The sequence below is a fragment of the Meriones unguiculatus genome, chromosome 1 (genome assembly GCF_030254825.1).
Source record: "Meriones unguiculatus strain TT.TT164.6M chromosome 1, Bangor_MerUng_6.1, whole genome shotgun sequence".
NCBI classification, from domain to species: Eukaryota; Metazoa; Chordata; class Mammalia; order Rodentia; family Muridae; genus Meriones; species Meriones unguiculatus.
This window is the reverse complement of record NC_083349.1, coordinates 105,947,096-105,961,532: the sequence shown is the minus strand read 5'-3', so window position 1 is coordinate 105,961,532 and position 14,437 is coordinate 105,947,096. Positions and strand designations below refer to the sequence as shown.

Here is a 14,437-nt window from a genome sequence, read left to right as displayed (position 1 = left end):
TTTTGTTCTCTTTTTTCTTTCTCTCTCTTTCTTTCACTTCTTTTTCTTTCTCTTCTCTTCTCTTCTCTTCTCTTCTCTTCTCTTCCCTTCTCTTCTCTTCTCTTTCTCTCTCTCTTCTCTTGCTTTCTTCGGTTTCTTCAGGAATGTATTTCTCTGTGTAGCCTTGGTTGTCTTGGACCAGCTGGCCTCTAACTCACAGTGACCAGCCTGCCTCTGCCTCCCTGAGTGCTTTGAAAGAGTAAAGGGATGTGCTCCCCCCCCAACTGGGTATCGTTTTTAAAATTCAGTCTTGCTGAGGCAATGCTCCTGACTTTGCTTTAGGAGTGCTGGGGTTACAGGCATGTACCGCCACAGAAGGCTACCCTATACTTAAAAACAAAAACAAACAAACAAACAAAATGAAGATTCTCTCTGTTCCATGTTAAATAAACAAATTAAATATATAAACACACACGAAGGGCTGTTGATTCTGTGGGCAATGCGTGGATGTTTATTATTTTTAAAGGTTTTTATTATTTATTAAAAGCCAAAGGAAGGCATTGTGCAGGGGAAACGCAAAGAGGTTCAATTAACCAGTCTCTAGCATCCATCCAGACACTTAGTCTGGTCGGTTTGAGGTCATACTCAACACAGTAGAAAGGCACAAAGATCTTCCAAGAAGAGTGTAATGCAACAAAAACAAACAAACAAACAAACAAACAAAAAACCGATTGGGCCATCAGGGAAGGGAAAGTTGAGAGTTGAGAAAACACTGTTGAATTAGCCAACAGTTGTGTTGTCACCGACTGTGTATTTGCTCTTTGACTTGAGGCCAAAAAAAACAAAAACAAAAACTTGTAAAGTAGTGTCTCTGATTTGTTTTCCGTTATGCAACCTCGGGGGTTGAAGGTGAACTAAGTTTTACAGCATCAGGACCTGGGTTCTAGAACTGGCTTGTATGCTAATTTGTTCTTTACTTGGGGCAAAAAAAAAAAAAAAAAAAAAAAAAAAAAGTAGCTGTAAATGATTGCCTCTGATTTGTTTTCCATTAGGCATCCTCAGAGGTCGAAGGTCCCTTTAGTTTTGCACCATCAGGAACTTGGGTTTTAGAACTGGCTGGCTGTTAATTTGCTCTTTGATTCCGGGCGTTAAAATTAGGCTCGCAAGTGCTTGCTCTAGATTTGTTATCGCCTCCCTACGCAGCTATTAGGTTTCCCGGAGACGCCCGCTGAGTTCCAATTTTGGTTTCTTGCTCCTCTAGCCCATCGGCTTTCTACCTGTCCAGCAGGGCAGGCTCTGCTAGGCACGGCCCCTTTAAAGGAGCCTAGACGACGCCGGGGGTCTCTCCGGGCTTGGGAGCAGGGGCGGAGCGCCCAGCACAAGGGCTTCCCAAGCACCCGGGGACGCCTTGCGTCATCGCGCCCGCAGCCAATCAGGGTGGAGCCTGGTGGGACGCATTACTAAGGCGACGGGCTCGGCGCCTCCCCGCTTCGGGATGAATTAGCGGCGGGTTCTGCTGGCAGGTTGTGACCCCCGTGGAGTCGCCGTGTCGCCCCAGTGTCCCCGCGACGTCGCGCGTTTACCCCGGCGGGTCCCAGGTGCGCGGCCCGCGGCGGCAGGTGCGGGTTTCGGCGCGGGGAACATGGCGGCGGCCGGGGGATTCCCCGAGTGGGCGAACGGGGAGCTGCGGCGCGGCCGCTCTTCCCGAGCGCAGGCCTCCGCGGGTGGGCCCTGGGGGTTGGTGCTGTCACTCGCCGGCGCTGGGCGCAGGGCTAGGGCGAGCAGTCTAGGGAGGCGGAGGCCTCCGGAGCCCGGCGGGCTGTGGGGCGAGCAGCGCCGGGTGCCCCGTCAGTGCTTAGGGACGGGGCACCTTTCGGGCCACCTCACATCTCGGCAGCGCCGGGGGATTCTGGGTCCCCCAAAACCGTCTAAGGTGTGCCAGGGCCCAGATCTGACGTGCACAGAGCTTCCCAGGGGTCGCCACGTGCAAGGACCACAAGACAGTTTTCCAGGGCCCAAGCTGCCTGTTTGTTGCGGGTGACAGGTGTGCCCTAGGTCTAGGTGGCGGTGTCACAGAAGGAAAGGTAGGCCACACCGGAGGTTGCCACACTTCCCTTGTTCTGAGACGTGCTCTAGCCGAAGGCTGGCCTTCTCACTCATCCTTCTTCCCTCTGCCTTCTTATTGGTGTGATAACAGGCCTGCTTCACCACGCCCACTTTGCAGGTTTATCTTTCAGGTTCTATCTTAACATCTGAGATTATGTTTGACTGGAAGCAATAACGGCAAAAGGCTTTTTTGTGTGTGTATGGTTGTTTCCTGGATCTTGCCTGAAGGCTTAGTTGCCTTTGAAGTTCACTTGAAGAATGCTTACTGTATTCAGTGTGCCCTGAATGGTTGTAGACAAATCAGAGTTTTGCATTCAGTGTAATTCCAAGAAAAAGCATTGAAAAAGAAGTCGGTAAAGGCGTTGCCAAGATAAAATGCTTCCCGTTCATATTTATCACATATTTCGGCAACAAAACAAAACAAAACAAAACCACACCTCACTTTTGTCATAAAAAGTTAAAATAGTTGGGCTACTTTTAAAAATACTGTTTTGATGAAAGACTTTGCAAAATTTGTGTGTTTTTAAAAACATTATTTTTGTTTGTGTATGTGAGGCTTTGAGAGTTTATTTGCACTAAGCAATGTGGAGACCTGGAGCTGAAAGTACGGGTGTTTTTTCACCTAACGTGCATGTTGGGAACCTGACCCCGGTCCCCTAAAAGTGCAGTAAGCGCTTTTAGCCATTGAGCTATTGCCCCAGCCCTCAAATTTGTGTAACCTTTTGACCTGGTAAAAAACGAGCAAACAAAAACAAAACAAAACAAAAAACCAGAAAACTCACAGGAGCAGTCACCAATAGCCACTGCCTCAGGAATGCCCAGTGTATATCTGGCACTGTGATTACCATATGGCTTTAAGTTGAGCAAATGTTGGGGAGCTCTCTTCCCACCATGTTTAAGGATGGCTGCTGCAGGTGTCAGGAAAGGAGTCTTACAAACTGTATCTGGGGAAATAGGGTCAGTTTGGTCTGGCTTTGAGGTTATATGTAGTGGTAACAAGGTTGCCTCTAAAAATACAGGTAATTATGTAACTTCTGTGGAGTGCTTTGCTTTGCTTTGTTTGTGAATGGAGATGACATTTCTTCACTAAGCAGCCTTTTTGTTTGTTTGTTTGTTTTTGTTTTTGGATACAGGCTTTCTCTGTGTAACTCCTGGACTTGACTTGCTTTGTTTACCAGGCTGGCCTTGAGCTCACCTATCTCTCTCCTCAACTGCTGGGATTAAAGGCATGTGGGAGACATTTATTAGTGCATGCCACTCTCCTTGGCCGTGTGTCAGCTCAGTCAGCCAACCGGTGTAAAGTGGCTACTTTAACAGATGAGGAAACCGGAGCACTTTGAAGTTTAAGTCTCTGTCCTAGAAGCTTGTGGCCCTCACCCCATTTTGCTTTCTTTCTTTTCCTGTGGATTGAATGAGGGGGCTTGCACATCCAAGCAAGTGCGCTATCACTGAACAATCCTCAGCCCCTCCCTTTTCTATTTTTATTTTGAGACGGTCTTACTGAGTTGCCAAGATTAGCCTTGAACTTATTCTTTAGTCCAGGTAGGTCTTGAACTTGTGATCTTCTTGCCTCAGCCATCTAAACAGCTGAGATTACAGTCCTGCACCACAAGGCTCCTATGTTTTCACATACCTTCACTATATGAATACAGGTGTATCATGTGTAAGGGGAATGTGTGGGCTGACTTTTCAAGGCCTTTTAGTTGTAAAACAATTATGATTAATTCTCTGGCATCCTTAGTTATTTGTGTGGCGGTGGCTGCAATCACTTCGGTTAAGTAGTACATTCAGTGTACTTTGTGTTTAAGAGAGCAATCTGTCTGTAGTGCAGGTTGGTCTGGAACTTAATCTGTAATCCGTGCTAGCTTCAAACTCTATGCAGTCCTAACACTCAGCCTCTGAGTGAGTGTTAGTACTGTAAAAATGTGCTTTCCTGTCCAGCTCTGCAGTCTAATATTTTCGAAACTATTTTAGAACAAAGAATTGTAAGTAATACCTACTAGGAAACAAATCAGTAACTTTTTATTAAATTCTTTTGTTTGTGTTGGTGCGTGTGTGATGGTGCACATGTACATGTAAAAGCTTTCCTTTTTGAGAAAAGGGTCTCTTACTGAATCAGTGCTCAGTGATTGACTAGATGGCCTTTTTTTGTTTGTTTGTTTGCTTGTTTGTTTTTTGGCCTATCAATTCTGCCTCCTGATGCTTGGATTACATGCATACCCTTGCTGCCAAACCTGGGATTCCTTTTTTTTTTTTTTTAATTTTTTATTATGTTCAATTTTATTTTATTATCTTTTCAATTAATTTTTATATTAATTACAGTTTATTCACTTTGTATCCTAGCTGTAGCTCCCTCCCTCAGTCCATCCCAATAGTACCCTCCCTCCCTCATCTCTTCCCAAGACTTTTCCAGGTCCACTGATAGGGAGGACCTCCTCCCCTTGCATCTGACCCTAGCTTATCAGGAGTCATCAGGACTGGTTTACATTGTCCTCCTCTGTGGTCTGGCAAGGCTGCTCTCCTTCGGGGAGGTCAAACCTGGGATTTCATGTGGGTGCTGAGGATCTGAACTCAGGTCCTCATGCTTGTGTGGCAAGCGCTTTACCCAATGAGCTATCTTCCCAGCCCTGATTTAATTATTTGAGAGAATAATTTAATGGATGATTTAAAAGAAACTGATTTTAGTATAGTTAACTGTTAATAATAAACTGTTAATAATTTTCTCAGTCTTTATAGAAAAAAAATGACATAAATAGATGTGCCCATGACATTATTTTATCAACTCTTTCTGAATTTTTTCTGCCTCTTTGGAATGTAAAATTAATTTCTAACTAATTCTTGAGTTCAAGGAAAGGCCCAAGTCCAATTTGAAGACTAGGTGGAGGGATAGATTATTAACTTAGAGTGTGCTAAGCCCTCAGGTGTAATAGTGGTGGGTCCAGAGCAGGGTGGGAACATGTGCTGGGACTGGCCTGGCTGAGTGAGGAAGGGAGCTCAACAGAGCTAAAGGGAGACTGGGAAACTGTCAGGGCAGGATAAAGGAGAGACTGTATGTATCCTTTCATGAGGAGAAACAGGAGAAGTCGGGTCCAGGTTGTGAATTCTCAGCTAAGAGTGATGTTATGCTGTGGGCAGTAAGGATTTAACAAGAACATTAAGTCTGTGGTCCTGGTTGTTCTTTTCTGTCAACTTGAGGATTAGAGTTCCCTGGGAAGAGGAGCCTCAGTTGAGAAAATGCCTCCAGCAGATTGCCCCTAAGCAAGTCTGTGGGTCATATTTTTGGTTAATAATTGATGTGGAAGGGCCCGGCCTTCTGGAGGTGGTGCTACCCCTGGGCACAGGGTTCTGAGTTGTATAAGAAAGCAGGTTGAGCAACCATGGGAATGCTTGCAAGGCTCAGTTCCTGCCTGAGTTCCTGCCCTGCCCTTCAAAACTCAGTGCCCATCTGTGACAGAAGCTTGTAAGTTGAAATAAACTCTTTTCTCCCTCATTGCTTTTGGTCGTAGTGTTATATAACTGCAGTAGAATTCCTAACTAAGACATGGAGTAATATGATCAACTTTCTGTGCTGCTTATTTGTTTGTTTATTGGGTTTTAATTTTTTTTTTTATGTTTATTTTGAGACAAGGTCTCACTCTAGCTCAGGCTGGCCTGGGACTTGTCATATAGCTGGCTTCAAATACAAGGCTGTTCTGGCTCAGTTTATCATGTGCTGGGATTACAAGCTAGTAGGAGGTACCACACCTAGTTATGTTCTTGAGGGGTGTCTTTTGTGACAGGATGTAAAGAAGAGACCAGTTTTCATAATCCAGACTTGGTGTGCAGGACTGACTGGACATGAGCCAGAGCGGAGCTGAGTTCAGATTGCACATGTTTTGAAATCAGAATAGAACATAAAGTGGATCAGGTATGGGGAGCAGGGAGTGTGAGGGACTGGAGGTATAGTCCTCCACAAAACAAAAATTGTGTGTTTTGTAACTGATGGTTGGAAATTGGAGGCACTGTTGACTGATTAAAAGGAAATGCTATCCGGACTCTATGTGGTGGTTCCAAGGGAGTGGGAAGAATCTTATGGAATATGTTTTGGGAAAACTGAGTACTGCTGGGAGAACGGGTATTAGAATAGGGCTTTTTGTTTGTTTCTTTTTGTTTTTGTTTTGTTCTGTTTTGGTTTGGTTTTTCAAGACAGGGTCTCTCTGTGTAGCCTTGGCTGACCTGGACTCACTTTGTATACTAGGCCAGCCTTGAACTCACAGCGATCTGCCTGCCTCTGCCTCCCCAAGTGCTGGGATTTCAGGCATGTGCCACCATGCCTGGCTTAGAATATGTCTCTCTCTCTCTCTCTCTTTTTAAAATTATTTATTTATTTTTATTTTATGTGCATTGGTGTTTTGCCTGCATGTATGTCTATGGGTATTAGATCTTGGATTTAGAGACAGTTGTGAGCTGCCATGTGGGTCCTCTGGAAGAGCAGTTAGTGCTAACTGCTGAGCCATCTCTCCAGCCCCAGAATATTTTTCTTATAGTAGGCTTTTCTTGTTATTTTGAGACCAGGTCTCACGTCGCCCAGGCTAGTTCTGGATTCTCTATGTAGCTGAAGCTGATCTTGATCCCTTTGCCCCCAGCTCTCAAATGATGGTCTTACAGGTACTCCTTCCACCCCCCACTTATTTTGGGTCCTTATATATTTGCACAGCAGTGATTTAAGTGTGGAAGCGATTACTGATGAAATTAGCTGGTTGTAAATAGATCACGCAAATGTTTCTAATAGCACTGGAATTACTCAGCCTCAACAGCAGAACACAGGGCATGGCAGTAGACTCGGTCAAAGTGCAAACTGGCTACAATTGCGGGGTTTCAATTATTTTGAACATGTTGCAGAAACCTTCAAGTCATAAACACAGATACACACTCATAGGTAGCTTAGACAGATTTATTAAAAGGATTCAGAATGTGGTGACCTTAAGAAATGACCTTAAAAATGATTGATGTCTGCCTTTAGATTTCTTTAAGATCTAAAGTCACTGAGAGAATGAAGAGCAAGATACAGACTGGAAGAAGATATTTGTAACGAGATACTACTGTACGCCTTCCAGAATGGCTAAATATAAAAGATGATCCTGCTAGTGTTGTTGTGGATGTAGACCACTGGAATGCTTATATTGGCAGGAGCGTACAATGGTCCATACAGTCACTTTGACATGCTGTGGCTTTGTCCTGGCTATACTCATGAGAGACAAATGCACCTGTTTATTAAAAAGCACATTAAAGAATGTTCATGGTATCTTCATTCATAATAACCACAAAGGTACAGCGCGAGAGTAGCTTAGTAAATTGTGATGTATTTAGAAAATGAAGCATTACAAAACAATGTAAGTGTATAAAGGTCTCGTAGGTATTAGGAAGCACACAGGATTTTGTGTCACTGAAAAACAAGTACAGTTGCTTGGAAGATTGAAGTCAGAGTAATGATTATTCTAGGTTGCTGATCATAGTGGCATAGGAAACCTTCTGGAAGCTTGGAGATACTCTGTATATTGTGAGTGGCTAAATGGACATGTAAAAATTCAATTCACATCAATTTCATGTGTCCATTTACCCATCCCCTGCACTGAGGAGCTTTTGGCAGTTGGTGGCCCCTTGAGGAGTTTAAAAGTAATTTATGTTTTCCTGAGGTAATTGTTGTCCATCTGCTAATCTAGGACTAGTCCTGGAAGCTTCTAGCCTCTGTACAATCTAGGCGAGGCCTAAAATGTTTCAGCCTCCGAGACTTACTGCTTAATAAGCTCAGCTTTTCTTGTTCTTTCTGAGCTCATAGCTCCCTTGTTCAGCTTGGCTGTTCTGGCTCAAATTCCTCTCTTGCTAACTGGTTTTTCTCTCAGCTTCTGAATTGCTGCTTTGCTTGACCTTAAACTAACTCCAAAAATCTTTTCTAATCTTCTGGCTCCTTTTCATTCTTTGGCTCATTCAGTCTTCACCTAAGTTCTCTCTCTGCAATCTATTGTTTTATTACTGTGCTGGTAAAACTGCTCTTCTTTCTCTACATTAAGTAGCTTCTCTTTCCTTTCTCTTCTCGTGAGAATTAGGCATATCCTACTCTGTCAAGTCTTTCTTTGATTAGTCACTGTTTCTGCCACTCATAGACATCACTTTCAAACATGAGTGCTTCCTTTTAAAAAGATAATTTTACCTTCGTTGTTTGGGATTAAAGGCGTGCACCACCATGCCTAGACCTAAACTTTTCTTTACCTGAAACTTGCTTTATACTAGACTGACCTTGAACTCAGATTTACTTGCCTCTGTCTCCTGGATATAAGGTGTGTTTGTATTCCAGCCAGATCACACAGACCTACAAGGTCTTGGATGTGATCTCTTGCCAGAGCAGCCATCTTCTGAATTAACATTCTTCTACAGGGGAGGAAGAGTAATTTTTTTCTTTGGGGTTGTGACCATTTGGTAAGTTGACCATGTTCTCCTGTTTGGCCTCACACCTGTGTATTTACAGGCAACAGTAAGTGTACTCAGTGTGTTATTTAAAAAGTGGAGGGGGAGTGCAGGTGGGTTTGGTCAAAATACATTTTATCCATATATGAAATTTTTAAATAAGTAAGAATATTGTGTGTGTTGGATTGTTTTACTTCAACTTAACACAAGCTAATGGCACTTGAGAAGAGGGAAAACTCAGTTAAGAAAATGCTTCCATAAGATGGGGCTGTAGGCAAGCCTATAGGGCATTTTCATAATTAGTGATTGATGGGGAAGGCCATTGTGGATGGTGCTGTCCCTGGGCTGGTGATCCTGAGTTCTATAAGCAATCAGGTTGAGCAAGTCATGAGGAGCAAGCCAGTAAGCAGCTTTTCATGGCCTTTGTAGCATCTCTTGCCTCCAGGTCCCTGCCCTGATTGAGTTCCTGTCCTGATTCCTTTTGATAATGTACTGTGATGTGGAAGCATAAGCTAAATAAACCCTTTCCTCCTCAAGTTGTTTTGGCCATGGTGTTTTATTGCAATTATAGCCTTAACTAAAACGTGTGTGTACATATACATGCGTATGCACATATGTATATATATGTGTGTGTGTTAGGATGAGTTAGTTTAATTTTGATTGGACAGGTTAATTAGGGTAGCCACAAGGGGGCTTTTGATTGCTGGACTTCTGTGCTTTGATAGCTGGACCTTGGTGTTGTCAGCCTCAGGAGGAGGAAGTGGCCAGATAAGGAAATAGACCTTGATGGCGAGCTTTGGGAATGTAATCTAACAGTTCTTAGAGGGAACAGGGCAAGGGCAAAGCCTGCCAGAGCCATGTTTGCCATGCTTGGGCCTGTTTGAGTCCCTCAATGGTGCTGTGTTAGTTTATAGTGATTGACAGTTTGGAATCTGGAATCACGCCTCTGAGCATGTCTTTAGAGATTATCTAGATTAGGTAATTGGGATGGGAAGATCCACCTTAACTGGGCAGCCCTATCCCAAGGGCTGAGATTCCAGATTGAATAAAAAAAGAGAAAGTGGGCTGAGCATGCTTTCCTCTCTGCTTCCAAACTGTGGAGACCAGCTGCTTTCCCTCCTGCACCCCCTGTTTGCCTACAGTAATACAGTGGAACTGTGAGCCCAAACAAGTCCAACCTCCTTTGAGCTGCTGCGTAGCAGCTGTGTTAGCCTAGCACCGAGAAAAGTAACTAATACAGGCACTTTCTGTTCCTTCTGTGCTATTATAATACAAATGCTTTCTTGGGATTGTCTTCTTTATATTTTGTAGTCTTTAGTGAAAATTGGCCTATGTAAAGTTCGGGAGTGTGCTGGCTAATGTTATGTCAGCTTGACACAAGCTAGAGTTATCTGAAAGAACCTCATAAGAAATTGCCTCCATAAGATCTAGCTGTTGGGCATTTTCTCAGTGATTGATGGGAGGGCCCAGCCCATTGTGGGTGGTCCTGGGTTCTATTTGAAAACAGGCTGAGCAAGCAGTGAGGAACAAGCCAATAAGCTCCATTGTCTCTGCACCAGCTCCTCCTCCAGGTTCCTGCCTTGTTTGAGTTCCTGTTCTGACTTTCCTCAGTGAATTGTTACCTGGAAGTGTAAGCTTTCCTTCAAGTTTCATCACAGCCATAGTAACTAAGACAGAGAGAAAAGATGGACATTTGGATAGTTGACCCCCCCACACCCTTTTTTAAAAGCCTGCGCCTTTGTTGTCAAGGTGCTGCTATACAGCCCAATCTAACTTTTAATTATGCTAAATGGAACAGGCTGGTCTTGATCCTCCTGACTCCACCTACTTATGCTGAGGTTGTTGGCATGTTCCACTTTGCCCAGCCTGTGTTCTTAACTTCTGTGCTTGCATGCCTATTGTAATTCAGTGTAAGGGTAAAATATGCAGCACTCTAGTGGCTTTATTTTTAAGGGATTGCTTGAACAAAAATTATTTCCTGTATTACAAATTATGCCCAAATTTTCCAATATCCATGGGGTGTATACCTTCCTGTGACTGCTTAGGGCCATTTTTTTCTATGATGTGGGATTTTTTTTTGGTGGGGGTAGGGGCCCCGAGTTTGTAGCCTTGGCTGTTCCTGGCCTCCCCAAGTGCTGGGATTAAAGGCATGAGTCACCACGACTGGCATGATCTGGGAATTTAAAATGAGATCTTCCTTTTGCCCTTTCATGTGCTATTGCAATTGTCTTTGCATTTATTGAACAGTCTTTGTGCTTCATTATATAATTTTAAAAATTAGGGAAATATATTATTTCTCCTTCTTCCCTCCTTCCTGTCCCCCAGTCTCTGAATAGGGCCTCTTTATATAGCTAGGGTAGCCTTTGAACCAAGGTACCTCGACCTTATTAGTGTTGAGAATGTTGTGAACCACCACACCGGCCTAGAACTTGTTTATTAAAGCCAGCTGGTTAAAGAAAAAGTGTTTATTTTGTTCTCTAGCAATAGGAGGGGAGAAGAGAAACGGGGCAGAAGTACTTGACGGTAGGTCAGGCGCTGCCAGAACCACCTTACTCACCAGCTTTATTTATGGTGATAATGGAATCAGCACGGTTTAGCTTCCGTTTCCTTTCAGGACTAGATGTGCTAGAAACCAGATTTCCTTGAGTTCTTGTCTGCTGAAGGACTGATCTTCAATGGAACCTTATTGGATTCAGTTGTTCCCAAAGATACATTTATCCATTTTGAATCTAGAGTTTCGTCAAGTCTCAGAAAAAATTCTTAATTTTGAATTAATTCTTAAATGTCTGATTTTGTCTTTTGAGGTTATTCTTTTTTTTTTTTTTTCAATGCAGTTTATTCAGGAACCTTGAACAATCATCTGACCCTGGGGAAAGCCAGCCCACAGCTTAAATAGCCTCTGGGTAGCCAACCCCAGCGTGCCACGTGGGCGAGGTTATTCTTAAGACTTGTAAAGGGCCTTTCCACCCATGGCTACATGCTTGCATTTCTAGGAGCTGATATGTGTTTACATTAGTTTCCTACAGCAGTTGTAATAAATTACTACAAACATGGTGGCTTTCTGCAACAGAAATTAATTTTCTCAGAGTCTGAAATGTTAGTCAGCCAAGATCAAGTCTGGCAGCTCAGAGGCTGCAGAGTAGAATCACCCTTGAACTCACCACCTGTGGCCACTGCTGGCACTCTTCATGGTTTTATCACTCCTGTCCTCGTCTGGAGGGCCACAGCTCCTTTCTCTTCTCCTGTGCACATCTTCCCTGTTGTCTTCCTCTTAAAGCATATGCTGTATGTGATTGTATTTAGGGCCTTATATTTCAAAATAACCCTCCCATTGTAAAATACTTAATATAACCACATTTACAGAGGTTTTGTTTGTTTGTTTTTTGCAGCTTTCAGAGGTTCGGATGTGTTATGCGGATGTGTTATGCTCATGTATCTTAATCAGCATATATTGTATTAAATAATGAGCTTAATTGTGACATTTTCATACATGTATTGGTTACTTTTCATGTTGTGACACAATGGTTGGCAACTTTTGCAACTTAAGGAGAAAAGAGTTTAGTCTGGCTCAGGGTCACAGGATAGAGTTCACTGTGGTGTGGAAAGCAGGCAATAGGAGCATAAGGCAGCTGGCCACATCCTATCACAGTCATGAAGGAGTCAGCGGTGCACACTGGTGCTCTCCCTGCTGTATCCTTTTGATTCAGTCTAGTATCCCAGCCCATGGGATGCTGCTGCCTATAGTTAGGTGGGTCTCCTCATTTCAGTTAACCCAGCCTAGGTAATCCCTCAGAGACATGTCCAAAGGCTTGTTTCCTCGATGATTCTAGACGCTGTCAAGTTAACAGCATTAACCATCAGTGGCTGTTTTCACCGTATAAATTCTGCCATTCTATGAACAGGAAATCTTTTTACCCTCTAGTGTCTTCAGTGTAGTTTGTCAGTGTTTTATAATTTTTATGTCAGAGGCCTTTTAGGTTTATGGTTAGAATTTTTTTTCTCCCTTGAGACTATTGTGAGTGAGTGAGATTATTTTCCAGATTATTTTCCCAGTGATTTCTTTTGTTTTTATGAGACAGGACTTTTCCACATACCCTGTCTGTCCTGGAACTCGCTCTGTAGACCAAGCTGGCCTTGAACTCAGAGATCTGCATGCCTCTGCCTCCCAAGTGCTGGGATTAAAGGTGATGCTTACTGGAGCAGCTCCCCACCCAATGTGTTTTTTATGGTATAAAAAGCAACTGATTCTTGTTTTATTATTATTATTATTATTATTATTATTATTATTATTTTCCTGTCCTGGAACTCTATAGATCAGGCTGGCCTCAAACTCAAAGAGATCAACTTGCCTCTGCCTCCCAAGTGCTGGGATCAAAGGTGTGTGTCACCACGCCTGGCTTTTTGTATGATTTTTTTTTTTTTAATTTTGCTGAAAAGGTTTATCAGTTCTAGATTCATGAACTTTAGCATTTCTCAACTATAAAATCATATTTGTAAGTAGGAATAATTCAACCTCTTTTGTAATTGTGTCCCTTTTGGTTCTTTCTCTTGCCTCATTTCTCTGGCTATAATCTCAAGCACTGTTGAAGAAAAGTGATGAGAATGATATCCTTATAGGATGTGTCATTCAGCCTACCTTAGTAATGTTTGTTAATTTGTTTATAAGTGAAGAAACGAGTAATTGCCCACATGTACAAAGTTTGAAAATGTTTTTTACTCTTCCTCCCTAACCTACTTTGTTTCATAAACTAATACTGTGTAGGGTCACATTCAGTGATATGTACCAGTGGTTCTAGCACTTAGGAGGCTGAGGCAGGGGGATTAGCAATTTGAAGCTAGTCTGGACCACATAGTGAATTCCAGCTCACTCTGGGCTCCATAATGAGACTTTTCTCAAAAATCCAAGATATCCTTACATAGCCAAGGTACAATGGAGTTTTGCCACAAGGCCTCATTGTACTGTCCTTGATGGATACATTCCCTCCCTTCCCTGACAAGTACCAATCTGTTTTCTGTTTCTATAGTTTTGTCACTAACGGAATGTTATATTAGTGGATTTAAACAACATTCAGTCTGTGGGATTTGGCTTTTTTCCCACCCCCTGTTTGGCATAATTCCCTCTAGATTTATCGTAGTTATTGCATGAGCCCCCATCCTAGGCATTCATTAGTATTCCTTCATAAGGATGTGTACATTGAAGGACATTGTGTTATTTCTAGTGTTTGGCTCGTAGAAGCAAGCTGCTGTGAACATTTGTGTATATGTTTTTGTGCAAATGTAAATTTTTACTTCAGTGGGGTAAATATCCAGCAGTGTAATATGCGGGTTTATTTCTGAACTCTCTGCTCTGTTCCCTGGATCTGTTTTTTTTTTTTCACATTGGTACCACACTATCATATTTGCTGTTGCTTTGTATTAGGTTTTGAAAACAGAAACACAAATTCTATTTTGTTCTTTAAAAATATTTTTTAGAATTTTATTTGTATAATCATGCATTTATTTATTTATTGGAGTGTATGTATATGTGTGTGCAATGTGGAGGTCAGAGGACAACTTTAAGCAGCTGATTCTCTCCTCACATGGTGCCTGGAATCAAAAGTACCTTTACTAGCCATGCCCTCTAGCCTGATACATTTTTTTGTTTGTTTGTTTTTAGTTTCTTGCAAGTCTAATTTTTTGTTTGTTTATTTTTCACTCTGTAGCCCAAGCTGTCTCAGAACTCAGTAGGTAATCCAGGATAACCTCGGAGGTCTAATCCTCCACCTCTACTTCCTGTATGCAGGTTGCAGGATTGTTTGACTCTGCCAGGCAGGCTGTGTGCATTTTAGAACTAGTTTGTTGGTTCCTACAGAGTAGGCTGCTGGGGCACCTGACAGAGAACCATTTTTATTCATTAAGTTGTACAGCC

At 42.7% G+C, this 14,437-nt stretch overlaps 1 protein-coding gene across 4 annotated transcripts in view; it reads left to right on the top strand.

Annotated features, from left to right (window-relative positions):
* The first annotated feature begins 1,410 nt into the window (after positions 1-1,410).
* The window catches only part of Lclat1 (lysocardiolipin acyltransferase 1), a 129,699-nt gene continuing 116,672 nt past the window's right edge, over positions 1,411-14,437 (top strand). Inside the window, exon 1 of one of the 4 annotated variants that reach the window (XM_021645716.2) lies at positions 1,411-1,577. Coding sequence is in view for 2 of the 4 variants with exons in the window: in XM_021645719.2 (XP_021501394.1) it covers positions 5,463-5,545 (83 nt within the window). In the remaining 2 variants the exon portion in view is untranslated. Of the gene's footprint in view, positions 1,599-5,393; positions 5,546-14,437 lie in introns of those variants that run through there. The other 3 variants (XM_021645715.2, XM_021645719.2, XM_021645714.2) reach the window with 3 other exon arrangements.